The 13,682-nt window shown below is 51.3% G+C and overlaps 2 protein-coding genes across 3 annotated transcripts; both read right to left on the bottom strand.

Annotated features, from left to right (window-relative positions):
• Positions 1–1,839: 1,839 nt before the first annotated feature.
• Positions 1,840–8,333, bottom strand: Foxr1 (forkhead box R1). The gene is made up of 6 exons (XM_042683022.1): positions 8,198–8,333; positions 4,119–4,193; positions 3,771–4,030; positions 3,326–3,552; positions 2,264–2,502; positions 1,840–1,868 (listed from the first exon to the last, which is right to left on the bottom strand). The coding sequence occupies exons 1-6, from the start codon at positions 8,331–8,333 to the stop codon at positions 1,840–1,842; spliced, it is 966 nt and encodes a 321-aa protein (XP_042538956.1).
• Positions 8,334–10,357: 2,024 nt separating this feature from the next.
• Positions 10,358–12,923, bottom strand: Upk2 (uroplakin 2). 2 transcript variants are annotated; one of them, XM_042682887.1, is made up of 5 exons: positions 12,768–12,923; positions 12,198–12,329; positions 11,855–11,993; positions 11,552–11,622; positions 10,358–10,753 (listed from the first exon to the last, which is right to left on the bottom strand). In XM_042682887.1, the coding sequence occupies exons 1-5, from the start codon at positions 12,841–12,843 to the stop codon at positions 10,617–10,619; spliced, it is 555 nt and encodes a 184-aa protein (XP_042538821.1). In that variant the 5' UTR covers positions 12,844–12,923; the 3' UTR covers positions 10,358–10,616. The 2 variants fall into 2 exon arrangements, with proteins under 2 accessions (XP_042538821.1, XP_042538822.1); XM_042682888.1 differs by having other exon boundaries at positions 12,198–12,290.
• Positions 12,924–13,682: the final 759 nt, after the last annotated feature.

Raw genomic sequence — 13,682 nt, 5'->3', positions numbered from 1 at the left:
CTGAGTGCTGGGATTATGGGAGTATACCACAACACCAGGCATCTTTTTGTTAATAGTTGAAAAGCTTAAATAGTGGGGTTATATCTAATAGTCCAGAACCTTTGGAAAAGCTCAAGTGAAGGAATTAGATTCATGCGGGAATGTTAACAGTTTGTACCCAGTGGTCCATTAGGTGTCAAATTAGGTTAAAACTATCAAAACCCAAGTGGTCTGCAGTTAATAGTCTCCTTAAAGTCAGAGTTGTTCAGAGACGGAGAACAGAAAACATGCAGCTACCATCCTGCTAATTGGTAGCACCAAGCTACCAAATAAGCCAAGTACTAGTGACTCACAGCTGTAATTCTACTCAGGAGACTGAGATATGAAAGGTGGCAGTTTCAGGTCAGCTAAGGCAGAAAAGTCCTTGAGACTTTTACTTCCAACTAATAGCAGAAAAATAAAAACAAAACAAAAACAAGGCTAGAACATGGCTTCAGTAGTAGAACACCAGCAGAGCCATTAAGTCAAGAAAACTTGAGGAGCTGGATGCTGGTGGCTCATGCTTGCACTCCTAAGAGCCTGAGCTCTGAGGATTGGGGTTGAGAGCCAGCTAAGGCAGGAAAGTCTCTGAAACTCATCTTCAATTAACCACCAGAAAACCAGAAGTGTAGCTGTGGCTAAACATGATAGAACACAAGTCTTGAGCAAAAAAGCTCAGGAACAGCATCTAGACTCTTGAGTTTGAGCACCACAATGGAAATTAAAAAAAAAAAAAAATTGAGGCCCTGGTACAAAAAAAAAAGTACACCAGAAGCCAATCATGATAGCATATAAATTTAATCCCAGCAACCCTAACAAGGAAACTGGGGGATTTCCCTGAAGGTTGTCTTTGAACTTGCCCTCTGCCTCCATTCCTGGGAAGGTTCTGAGTAAAGTGGAGCAAGAGTTCAAGGCCTAGGACAGCACTAAGTAAATAAATAAAGTGATGCTACAAGCTGGGTATATTGATCCATGCTTGTAACCAGGAGAATTATGAGTTCAAGCTATATAGAAAACCCTGTCTCTCAGGCCGGGCGCTGGTGGCTCACGTCTGTAATCCTAGCTACTCAGGAGGCTGAGATCTGAGGATCGAGGTTCAAAGCCAGCCCAGGCAGGAAAGTCCGTGAGACTCTAATCTCCAATGAACCACCAGAAAACCAGAAGTGGTGCTATGGCTCAAGTGGTAGAGCATTTGCCTTGAGCTGAAGAGCTGAGGGACAGCGCCCAAGCCCAGCATTCAAGCCCTATGACCGACAAAAAAAAGAAAAGAAAAAAAGAAAGCCCTGTCTCAGGGAAAAAAAAAAAAAAATTGGGTATCATGGCTCACTGCTGTAGTCCCAGCACTCAAGAGACTGAGGTAGACAGATCTCAAGTCCCAAGCCAACCTGCGATGCTCAGCCAAATCCTATCTCAAAAACCCCTTATGTCCCATCTTGCATCTCATTTCCTTAAACCTTTTTCCTACAGCCCTTGTGTGATCCCGTGCACTAGCTCCTACCGCAGTTTCTATTGAGGCCTGCCCTGTTGTGCTGAGCAGCAGCTCCTTAACCAGTACCAGTTGATGAGTGGGTGACACTTCAGAGCTGGCAAGTTAGCTTTTCTGAAGACAGTTTTCAGAAAAACAGGAATTGGTCCAGGGCCCTGGAGGAGGAAAGGCACAGAGCCCTCCTTGCCCCACTGCTGCCTCAGAAGCATACCCACCTTCGAGAGGCACCCCATTTTCACCCATGCAGTGGGCACTGAACCCCATCTACAAAGACCACACATACACACATATAATATGCAGAGAAACTTTAATAAGCCATATGGAACTTATGCTTCTTAAAGGTCAAAGAGGAAGGGCATCATATCTGCAAGAAAAGAAAGAAGTTCAAAGTAACCTGCAGTTTGGAACTGCTGTTCCCCAAATCTGGAGTGCTCTTTCACAGGCCAGCTCCTCCCCTTGCTCAAGATTCTAAGGCTCAAGATTCTGTGGCTTCTTGAACTGCTCTAGAAGGGCCAAGTTGCCCTTGTCTGTGGCACCATTCCCCTAGGGCATGAGCAGCCAGCTGCCCCTGGCTGCTTCTCAGTCCGTTGTAGGTAAGTCCCTGTCCCCAGGTCACTGGGGAGGCCTCTCCACGGGCAGGTATTGTCAGACAGCCAGATTTCTCTCGGCTTTCTACAGATGCCCCCAAGTGTAGCCCAAACTGCCACACTCAGCCTTGGGTCCCCCCCCTTTGGGCCCACGCGTGACAAGGCTTCACACCTGGCTGGTTCATGCACTGTTGGATGCGTTCCATCCTAGTGGAAGCCAAGACACGGGCCTCCTCCACAAAGCGGCGGTGTCCCTCCTCAGTCAGCTTCCAGAGGCAGGATCGAGGCCGCGTGCCGGCCTCCATGTTCATATTGACAGGTACTTTCTCAAAGCTGTCTCGGAAGCAGAGATTGTGACGGACCGTGTTCTTCCAGCCTTCAGGAGCCGTCTGGAAGAAGGGGAAGTGTTGTCTGTGGACAGGGAGGAAAGGCAAAGATTTGCTGGGGGTGGGGGAGACCTTACTCCCCAGCCTTCTCCCCTGGGGCCTAGTCCTTCTCTCAAGGGGGGTAATGCCCAGCTGGCCCTGAACTGCCCTCTGCTGATTAAGCAGGGGAGAAAACCTACCCCTCCCCTCTTTTGTAAGTCTAGGTCACTGTCTCCCCTTCCCCCCTCCCTCACCCCCAGCCTCAGGCTGGTTTCCCTCCCTCCTTGGGGATTAGGACTTCTGACTACAGCAGAAACAGCAGACAAGGAGAGTCTGAGGGATTGGGTTCTTTTTCTAACACTAGGAAACCGTCTGAGAAATTCCCATGTACTCATGGATACTTGACTATGGTCGATAGCTGAATGAAGGTCCTGGGCTGTGGCTCAGCTAAAGCACAGCCCAGCTTGTGTGAGGCCCTGGGTTCCAGCTCTGTGTGAGCAGGGGTGAGCACCTGCATGCACACCCAGCATTACATTCAAATCCTTTTCCCATCTGGCTCTCCAGGGCCCTGGGATTCAGAGAGCTGCACCTGGCAGGACAGTCCTAGGACAGACAGACTTTACACTGGCTAATCTTGACAGGCAGGTTGGGGGGTGAATTTGTATTTTACAGGAGAGCTAAGACAAAAAAGCCTGGGGATGGGGGTAGCTGTGTTCTTGTATGTGGGCAGGCCCCTATTTGCCTGAAAAAAGAGAATTGGGGAGGCATAGGTCCTCAGACCCAAATGGGGAAACTGAGTCAGTGAAGTCAGGGGCAGACTAGAAAACATGAGACCCAGGGCCTTGTCCCTCCCGTCCCCAGGCGCATACCGAGTGAAGCTGTAGATCTGCTGCACGTTGAGGCCACAGGGAGGGCTGTTTCTTAGTGCCAGGGCAATTAGGTGGAAGTAATTGAGGGGAGGCCGGGGCCAGAGCCTGCCCTCTGAGCTGATGGGTTGCCGGAGCCTCCGGCTCTGGAGGGGGGCCCTCAGATGAGCGGATGCAAGGGCCACAGAGGAGCTGTCATCCTGGTGCTGGGCTGCCTCCTCTTCTGCAAGCTAGAGGGGCACAGAGCAGGAACTGGTCCTGACTCCTTGGCTTTCTTTCTAGGGTACAGTGGCTGGAGGGGAATGGTCTAAGACCAATATCTGGGAGTCTCCCCAGCCCAAAGAAGCAGGTCACCCCTAAACCTGTTAACCTGTCTCTAAGAAACCCAAAGGATGATGCTTTCATCCCCGGGCCCACCCTGCCTACTGCCAGCCCACACCATCCGTACCTCCCAGGGGCAAGGGGGAGGGGCAGCAGCTTGGCTCAGCTTTGGCTTCTCACAGGGTGACCCCAAGCTGGAGGAAGGCTGCTGCAACTGCTCCTCTGTGGCCTCTGAGCAGCTGTCCTCCTCCTTCTTCACAGATCGCTGGGAGGCGAGAGGAGGGCTCGACGGACGTGCCCACTTAGCTTCTTTGACCTGCATCTTGCCAGGTGGGTACACGATGTTGGGGTTTACCCACATCCACAGGTTGGGCTCGATATCTGGGTCTGTGCAGAACAAAAAGGGGACAGCGAGTCTCTGACGTGGCTCACAGGCTCTAGATGCCCCTGGGCCCCAGCATACCTCTCTACTCACCATCTTCATCAGCCTCATACTTTTTATCCAAAGGCAATACTGGTGGTTCAACTATTCTGAGTTTGTATTTGGCAACTGGCAAAAACACAGTAAGAAGAGAGTCAAGACATGGCAGTGTTTCTACTGTGACTGGAGGCTCCTGGGCCTTGCTGGGTGTCTGGAAGCAGGTGTGGACCTGACCTGGGAGGTACTGATGCTAAGTGGGCACGGCTGGGTTTCCTCCCGCCTCCAGCCCATTCTCCCTGGACAGTGGTGCTGGGGATTGCAGCTGTGCTCTACCACTGAGACCCAGGCTGCATGCTTTTCTTGTCACTTCACAAGTTCAGTCCCCAGATGATCTCACACACACCCATGGCTTCAGTCCCCACCCATAAATCCTTAACGTCCACACCAGATTTCCCTGTTAGTTTACCCATACAACTGGCTGCTAGTTGCTACTTGAGTTGTCTGCATACACTTCAAACAATTTTAATTTTTTTTTTTTTTTTGGTCCAGGCCTGGGCACTGTCCCTGAGCCTCTCTGTGCTCAAGGCTAGTGCTCTACTACTTGAGCCACAGCACCACTTCTGGCTTTTTCTGTTTAGGTGGTACTGAGGAATTGAACCCAGGACTTCATGTATGCTAGGCAAGCACTCTAACCATGAAGCCACATTCCCAGCCCATGAAATCACTCTTTAGTGACATGGAACTTGTAATTGTAAGGACAGTGTTTAAAGGTGAAGTGAGTTCCTCCCAGGTTTTGGCAACAGAAAATGTAGAGGAACTGTTGGAAGTTAGAGTGAACAGTGAAGAGTCTGGAATAGGAGTGACTTGAACAGATGGGCTTTATTAAAGAAAACTTGAGATGGAGGAGAGAGAGAACAAGAAAGAGAGAGAGAGAGAGAGCTTGAGTGCTACTTGCACAGATGGGGGTTCTAAGAGGATAAAGAGGGGAACGGGTGGGGCGAGGCTACTGGAAAGATGGGGCTGCCACTGGGGGACAGCTGGGAGTCAGTTACAGGAGAAGCCAGTCCCAGTGCCCAGAGCAGTGAGGTCTGATGTGGAAAGCTGTCTCCTCGTTCCCATCAGTAATCCTTCTACCTCAGTCTCCCAAGTGCTAGGATGACGTGTGAAGGACCACATCTGGCTTCAATTTCAACATGCCTAAAGCTAAATTCTCTTTGCTCTTAACCCCTGAACACGGTCTCACAGCTGCCTGCTCTCTGTGCCCACAGTGCCATCAGTCATGTTACATGGAAGGTTTTTGTTTGGGAAATGATGATACATTATCAGAGAGTTCAATAGTTAGAAAGGATGTCCATCACATTGCTAGTGTTCAACACAGTGCTGCTAGAAAAACAGAAGATACAGGTATAGCTACTACATTGGAAAGAAAAAGGCAAAACTATCACACAAAGACATGATTAATAGAGAAAAACATACAATACCAATATACAAATTATTAGAAGCACTAACAAGTCTCCATGTGGTGGTGCACACCTGTAATCCCAGAACCTGGAAAGTTGAAGCAGAAGAATCTCAAGTTGGAGGCCAGTCTAGGCCACATATCAAGACCCTGTAGCAAATGAACAAATAACCACCTTAAAAAACCACTGAAAGTACAGCAACTGTGGGCCAGGCATGGTGGTAAGCTCCTATAACCCCAGTAGTCTGTGTCAGAAGGTTGAGGCAGGATTGAGTATTTGGGGTCAGCCTGAGCTGCATAGAGAGATCCTATCTCGGAAACAAAACAAAGGAACCAAGTCAGATTGCAAGTTTGCTGGCTATAAGACCATTGATACTATTCCTGTACTAGCATCAAAACTGGAAAATCTCTCCAGGCACCAGTGGCTCACAATGGTATCATCCTAGCTACTCTGAAGACTAAGATTTGAGGTTAACAGTTCAAAGCTAGCCAGGGCAGAAAAGTCTGTAAGACACTTATCTCCAATAAACAACCAAAAAACAAGCTGGAAGTAGAAGGGTGACACTGTCCCAAAAAAAGAGGGCTGGGAAGGTGGCTCAGTGGTAGAGCGCTTGCCTTACATGCCTGAGGCCCTGGGTTCGATTCCTCAGCACCACATAAGCAAAAAGAAAAAAGATGGAAGTGGCGCTGTGGCTCAAGTGGTAGAGCCCTAGCCTTGAGCAGAAGAGCTGAGGAATAGCGCCCAGGTCCAGAGTTCAGGCCCCACAACCAGACCAAAAAAAAAAAAATGTACTCATTACCTGACTTATGAAATGGTAACTCCTCTGCACAACACCTGAATAACAATAACATTTTATATTTAAAAATAATAAAGTAGATCTGGGGGCTCACACCTGTAATTGTAGCTACTCAGGAAGCTGAGATCTAAGGATCATAGTTCAAGGGCAGGAAAGTCTGTGAGACTTATCTCCAATAGCCACCCCCAGTGGTAGAGCACTAGCCTTGAGCAAAAGAGAGCTCAGGGATGGGGGGGGTGGTAATATAGATAGATTAAAATATACATATATATATATATATAGCTGATAAATACGACAGAGTCAAAGGCCATTTAGGTGAAAGAGGAATTATAAAAGTGGAAACTGGACCCCTTCCTTTCACAGTTTGAAGCCAGCCCAGTGGAAAAGATGGAGAGATTATCTCCAATTAATCAGCAAAACACCACAGTGGAGGCAGGGTTTGAGTGGTAGACCTGCAGCTGTGAGCATAAAAGCAGAGTAAAAACTCAAGTCCCATCCCATCAACACAAAATGCAGATGAGGGCATACTATAAGAAATAAGGAGGAACTGGACTGCATGTAGGACACAAGCAAATGGATTAGGGTTTGTATAGTTGGTGAAGGCTATAGGGGCGGAATGAGCAGCATCTCTCCAAAAGAATAGCATTTGCACTGGGCGCGGGTGTCTCACGCCTGTAATCCTAGCTACTCAGGAGGCTGAGATCTGAGGATCGACATTCAAAGCCAGCCCAGGCAACAAAGTCCATGAGACACTTATCTCCAATGAACCACCAGAAAACTGGAAGTGGTGCTGTGGCTCAAGTGATAGAGTGCTCGCCTTGAGCTAAAGAACACAGGAACAGCGCTCAGGCCTAGAGTTCAAGCCCTGTGACTGACCAAAAAAACAGACAGAAAAATCCCACATAAAACAAAAACAAACCAAAAAAAACCCTACACTTGAGGCCCCAAATGATAAAGCCCCGGAGGGTGGGCAACTATCGAGTGCATGGATGAGTCAGGCAACACACTCAGGCATGAACAAACATTAGCAGAGTTTTTTAAAAAATTAAATAAGGGAAATAAATACAGCACACGGTGTGCCAAGCAAGGGCCAAGAAGGGCTCCTGAGAGGCCCAGAACACTGGAGGGGGAGCGGGCAAGTGGGAGTGGCCGCCCTCAGGGGGTGTCCAGTCTGCACCAATCCACTCCACCCTGAGCGGTAAATGCACGGTGGGGGAGGGACAGGGACCTCGGGGACCCCCCCACCCCAAAAATGTGCTCCACTCGGGATAGCCATCCTCCCGGGAGTGAGAGACTGGGCTCTGAGGAGCTGCCTGCAGTCTCCCCGCCCCGCCAACTCTCCAGACCTCCAACACCTATTCTCTCTGCGGGCCCCTCCCCATCCCACGACTCACTTTCTGGAACCCGCCCAACACCCATCCCCCATCGCAGACCCTCCCCCAACACCTATCCCCCTCTGCAGACCTTCCCCCACCTATCCCCACTGAAAGCCTTCCCCCTACCCCTCAGCCTTTCCGGAACCCCCCCCCCCAGTCTATCCCCCACTGCAGGCCCTCCTGCCCATCCCCCACCGCAGGCCCTCCCCACTGCAGGTCCTCCAGGCCGCACCCCCACCCACCCGTCTACCCCCACCGCAGGCTCTCAGAACCCCGTGCCCATCCCCTCGCAGGCCCTCCGGGCCCCACGCCCACCTCCTCCCGCCCCCGCAGGCTCTCCAAACCCCCATGCCCATCCCCCCAGGCTCTCAGACTCCCCATTCTCCCCGCCCCCCCACAGACTGAGAACCCCCATGCCCACCCCCCCCACACAGGCCCTCCGAACCCCCATGCCCATTCCCCGCAGGCCCTCCGGGGCCCACGCCCGCCCCGCCCACTCACGTTTCTGCTCGGCCGGGGGCAGGTGCACGGTGGTGAAGGTCTGGAAGGGCTCGTTGCCCATGTCCCAGTCCAGCAGCCCTGGGACCTGGCCGTGGAGGCCAGCCCAGAAGTCGAGGTCTTGCAGATGCAGGTCCATGGTGAGGGCGCCGAGGGCGGGCGCGGCGGGCGCCGAGGGCGGGCGGCGCGTGGCAGCTGCGCGGGCGCCAATATCCGGCCGGGCGGGCGCGAGCGCAGGTGTGCGCGGCCCCGGCCTCCCGCCCGGGCCCCCCACGGCGCCCTCGTGCTCTGCGCGGCGGGCGCGCGGGAGAGCCACGGCCGCCGCCAGCTCGGCCGCCGCCACGGCCCACAGAGGCCCGGGGATCGTGGGAGGGGAGGAACCACGTTCTCGGCCCCACAGGTTTTACGCAGCTTAGCTAGGATCTCATCTAGGCAGGTGGTAGAGGGAGGGTTAAGGTGATTTCGTTTGCCTGGCTGGGGTGAGTTTTCCTATTATCATCATGCATGTTCATGGTGTCGGGGATCAAGCCATCCAGCCATGCTTGCTTTTTGAGCTTCCCCAATTGTGGTGTTTTTGTTTTGTTTTGTGTGTCAGTCCCGGGGCTTGAACTCAGGACCTAGGCCCTTTTCCTGCAAGGCCAGCACTCTACCTCTTTGAGCCACATTCTGGTGTCCTGGTGATCCATTGGAGATAAGAGTCTCAGAGACTTTTCTGTCTAAGCTGGCTGTGAACCACGATCCTCAGATCTAAGCCTTTTGAGAAGCTAGGATTATAGGCATGAACCACAGGTACCCGGCTTGAGTTTATTTTTCTGGAAATTTGAAATTATTAAAAACTAAATTTAGGTATCAATGGCTCACACACAGAAGTAGAGCACCAGCCTTGAGCAAAAAAAACTCAGGGACAGCACCTAGCCCCTGAGTTCAAGCTCTAGTACCAACATACACACATACCAAAGAAAAGCAAAAAACTTTTCTTTTTTTCCTTCCCTCTCCCTAAGTAGTCCCTTGGATTATGTTGTGTTTATCCAAATGTATGTTAAGGGGCACTGTAGGTATGTACATGTCTTTTAGGCCTAGCTTCCATATTGGAGTTTATATCTCATTTCTTCCTATAACCGCTGTCAAATGGTGGTGGTGTTAGGACTTCTCAGAACCTGTTCTGACCCAGGAGCTGCCAGGTTCCAAAACATACTTTTTTGTTGTTGTTCAGATATATTAAATTTAATTAATGATTTTCTTTCCATGTTTGGTAGATTTTGCATATTTTTATTTTTTAAAGTGATTTATCATGGGGGCTGGGAAGGTGGCTCAGTGGTAGAGTGCTTGCCTTGCATGCATGAGGCCCTGGGTTCAATTCCTCAACACCACATAAGCAGAAAATAAAAAGCCAGAAGTGGCACTGTGGCTCAAGTGGTAAAGCGCTAGCCTTGAGCTGAAGAGCTGAGGGACAGCGCCCAAGCCCAGAGATCAGGCCCACAACTGGACCAAAAAAAAAAAAAGGGATTTATAATGTTACTTTTTTTTTTTTCTCATACAGTGCCATAAATAGAACCCAGAACATCACACAGGTGTGGCCAAGTGTTCTAGCACTGAGTTACAGCCCTGGCTCTTTTTGTTTCTGTCCTATATACTTTTTTTTTTTTTTTCTTTTTGAGCCATGGACGCCCAACTATACTTATTTTTTATTGAATTTTTAAATTACTATTTAGTGAATACATTTAGTTTCTGTAATCAAACCCACAGAGATGAGACCTTACATATTTAGTGCAGTGAGTGCAGTTTAAAGTTCCTTTGTCAATATGGTTGTTCATTTCTGTACAATGCTAACACAGTAAACTAGAATACTTTTTCCAAAGTTGACAATACAACTAAAGTTTCTAAAAATTCATTTTATATGTATATGTATGTGTATATTTATATTTATGTTTACATAACAAAGACCAATAATAGAATTGACTAATGTTACAGAACTAATGTTCTTGCACTGCCAAAGAATTGAATAAACCTTGATTCATGTGCGTTTTGGTTCTCCTCTCCTCTCCTCTCCCCTGCCTGCCTCCCTCATAAGAAGATCCAGTCTGGGCCTTGGGGTAGGAAGGAAACATATAGGTCCACACTTTAGGGGACTTAATTAAGGGAGACACAAGGTGTGGAGGTCAGCCTTTATTATAACTACCCAAGGTCACAAAGGGAGGAGGAGATTGTTATGAGGGTAGAGTGGGTAAGATGGGAGGAAAGATGGCTGACAGTAGTGGGGAGGGGAATGGTAGGGAGTGTTGGAAGGTGAGACGTGGGGGACCCCCAAGAAGGACAGAGCACAGATGGGAAGCCGGGAGAGGAAAGCAGGTGGCTGAGGCCTGGGAGGAGGCCTCTGGGGACAGAGACTGTGCTGGACTTGGTCACCATGCAGGCAGGCTCTTCACTTGCGGACGCCCAGTGCCAGAGCAATGATGAGGCCCACAACCAGCAGGAACATGGCGACAGACAACAGCACCGTGATGACCACCATGCCCCCTGTTCGGGCCATTCCCAGCCCAATGGACTCCATACTCTTTCCTGTCAGAAGGAAAGAGGGAGGCTGTGGTGGGCAGGAGGATCCTTTATCTCCTTGGGACTCACAGCTCTCATTCAGGCACTTAACCAGTAGCTCATTCATCTGTTAACATCTAACTGGCCAGTCAACCACTGGGCCCAATGACTCCTCACACCTGAATGTAGGGAGACCCTGTCACTGAGAATTCAGCAGTTATTAGAGGGCCAGCACCGGTGGCTCACGCTTGAAATCCTAGCCACTTAGGAGGCTGCAATCTGAACATTACAGTTCAAAGCCAGTCCAAGGCAATAAGTCCATGAGACTCTTATCTTCAGTTAACCACCAAAAAGCCAAAAATGGAGCTGGGACACAAATGGTAGCCTTAAGTGGAAAAAGCTCAGGGACAAAGCTGGGTGCCAGTAGCTCATTTCTATAATCCTAGCTACTCAGGAGGCTGAGATCTGAAGATCATAGTTCAAAGCCAGCCTGGGCAGGAATGTCAGTAAGACTCTTACCTCCAATTGACCACCAGAAAACCGGAGGTGTGCTGTGGCTCAAGTAGTAGAGCACTAGCCTTGAGCTGCGCTCAGGGACAGCACCCTGGCCCAGAGTTGAAGACCCATGACCAACAACAATAAAAAGCTCAAGGACAGGCACACACACACACACGAGTTATTAGGGTACCATCCCTGTCCATGAGGGACCTTAGTTCACTGGAGCATAGATGAGTCTTCAGTCCAGCACTCAGCACTAGGAGGGAGGTAAGCAAAGGTGTTGAGCGTATGTGTCAGGAACGGTGAAGGTGGTTGGAGTGCACTTACGAGGAAGGGTGGACATCGGGATCTCTCTGCTGGACTCCGTAGTTGTCCCCTTCTGCACTTGGTAGGAAATGCTGGGGCGGGAGTAGGTGGTTGGGAGAGAGAGCAAGAGAGTACAGAACCCTCAGTGTGTATCTGGGACAAGGAGAGAAAAGACCAAGCCAGGGTCCCCCACCTTCATAGCCATGCCCCTTCGTTGTACCCTCTACTTCACATGCTCTCTCTTTCCGCAGGCTGACCAACCCTACATCCCAACTTCCCTGGCACTCCTCTCACAGGTGCCCCAAGCCTGGGTCAGATACCTACTAGTATTTGGTTCCTGGCACAAGGTCTGTCACCTGGTATGCACTGAGCCGGGTGACGGTGAAGCCAGCTCCACTGTCCACCACGCTCACCAGATCCCTGCGTCCACGGCATGGAGGGACCACAAAGCTGGACTTCACCACTGGGCAGGAAATGGGGAGCAAAAGGCAGGGTCAGGTTTCTGGAGGGCCCCACAGAGAAAGGACAGCTTCTAGAGGGCAAGGGGGGGGGGGAGTGGGATACGAGTGAGGGAAGGAATGCTGGGGGGTGGGGGGAGGAGTGGTCCTATGGTCCTAGGAAGGGGACTTTGGGGACCAGAGGGATACCTGGGGAGAGGGTGGCAGACCTTGGCTGTCATTGGCTCTCCGGACCATCAGTGTGGCATTGCCTCCGGTGAGGTGACAGGGGGGCAGAGCAACTAGCAGGCTTTCCGCTAGTGCTGGGGACAGCAGACCAGAGAGGCTGGAGATGTTGAATTCTGTAGCGAGGCCAGGAAGGAGCTCAGATGGAGATGAGCTCTCCGGTAGTCATCAGATCTGTCTACACCTTGGGGCCTTTGCTAAGGGTATAGTCTTGTTTTCTCCTCTCTGCAGTGCTGGCAGAGCAGCCGGGCCTGGGAGTCTGACCACCAGGTGGCAGACTTGGGCTACAGAAGCTAAATTACTCCTCTGAGTTGCCTGGGAGCCAGACCCTGGACTCCAGGAGCCAGGCATTGCCCAACCTCACCCCTGCCCTGAGCCTCGGTCCCTCTCCCACTTTTCCTTTCTCTATCTTCTTGGGCCTGCCATCACCAGCCCCACTCCTAACCAGCCAGACCCCCTTTGAGAGCCCTGGAAGAAAGCACAAGGCCCTTGTCTAGACCTTTGAACTCCCCCCCCATGCCCCTCCCCCCCGCCACCCCCAACATTGCAGAGACCTGCAGCTCCTGGAGCCAAGATTGCCAGCAGAATCAGGATGGAGGGCAAGGTCTGGATAGGCATCGGAGATGCCATGCTGGGCTGGAAGCTGGAACCTGGAACAGGTGCTGGGCAGGGCAGGAGCTTCCTGAGGCAAATGAGGCCCTGTCTTGGGGTGGCTGATTTTGTCTTGAGGATGGGAGGGGCAGGAGGAGAATCCAGTCCAACCTGCCCCTTGGGCCCTATAGCCTCTGGGAGGGCCCCCAGACAGGTTCTTCAAGATGAGGAGCTGGCCCTCGGGCCAGGAAAGGTGGGGGGAGGGTGCCCGGACTGGACACGGACAGCTTAGCCAGCTCCACAAGTAGCTAGATCACCTCCTGAGACTCTGAGGCCCAAGGCAGTGAAGGGGGGGAGGGGGGGGAGAAGTATGCCTGCAATGCTGCTGCCCTCTGGTAGTGGTGGTTTTACAATTACCCTGAGGTGCAGAAAATAACCAAGGGACTCCAGAAAGGATTTTGCTGGGTAAGAATGGGAGAGGAGAATGCTAGAAGGGGGTGGGGGCCTGGTAGAGCCAAGGGTTAGAGTTCTTGGTGTTGACTGTGGCCCAGAACTGCTGCTCTGGGAGAGACTGGGAGTGACTGCAGGCCTGCAGATTCCTCCTCCGCAGGGTGGGGTCAGGGGCGGCCAGGGAGACACTAAGAGAGGTAGACACCGGCCCATTTGAAGCAGGGGTGTAGGGTGAGCACAATCAGCCTTGAGGGGTTGGGGAACAAACATTAAACTGATTAGAATAAAGAAGAGAAAGCTCAGAGGGCAGAGGCAGGACTTTTGCACACAGTGAGACCTTATCACAAAACCATAACGGCAGAGGTTGGGAGCTGAGGGTGTACCTCAGGGGGAGAGCACGGGTTTATCATGCTTGAGGCCCTGGGTTC

This window comes from Dipodomys spectabilis, unplaced genomic scaffold (assembly GCF_019054845.1).
Source record: "Dipodomys spectabilis isolate Male_0828 unplaced genomic scaffold, ASM1905484v1 ptg000076l, whole genome shotgun sequence".
In the NCBI taxonomy this organism is placed as follows: Eukaryota; Metazoa; Chordata; class Mammalia; order Rodentia; family Heteromyidae; genus Dipodomys; species Dipodomys spectabilis.
The sequence above is the reverse complement of the archived record's forward strand: the minus strand, read 5'-3'. Positions and strand labels throughout refer to the sequence as shown.

Bases quoted from the DNA above. Each gene is read 5' to 3' on its own strand.
- Upk2 (XM_042682887.1), bottom strand. From the start codon at position 12,843: ATGGCATCTCCGATGCCTATCCAGACCTTGCCCTCCATCCTGATTCTG. The intron at 11,994-12,197 runs GTCTGCCACCCT...TTTCCTGCCCAG, and splicing joins GAGAGCCAATGACAGCCAAG to TGGTGAAGTCCAGCTTTGTG. The intron at 11,623-11,854 runs GTAGGTATCTGA...CTCCCGCCCCAG, and splicing joins GTGCCAGGAACCAAATACTA to CATTTCCTACCAAGTGCAGA.
- Foxr1 (XM_042683022.1), bottom strand. From the start codon at position 8,333: ATGGACCTGCATCTGCAAGACCTCGACTTCTGGGCTGGCCTCCACGGC. The intron at 2,503-3,325 runs GTATGCGCCTGG...CCCTGTCCACAG, and splicing joins CAGATCTACAGCTTCACTCG to ACAACACTTCCCCTTCTTCC. The intron at 1,869-2,263 runs GTGTGAAGCCTT...CTTTTCTTGCAG, and splicing joins ACAGTGCATGAACCAGCCAG to ATATGATGCCCTTCCTCTTT.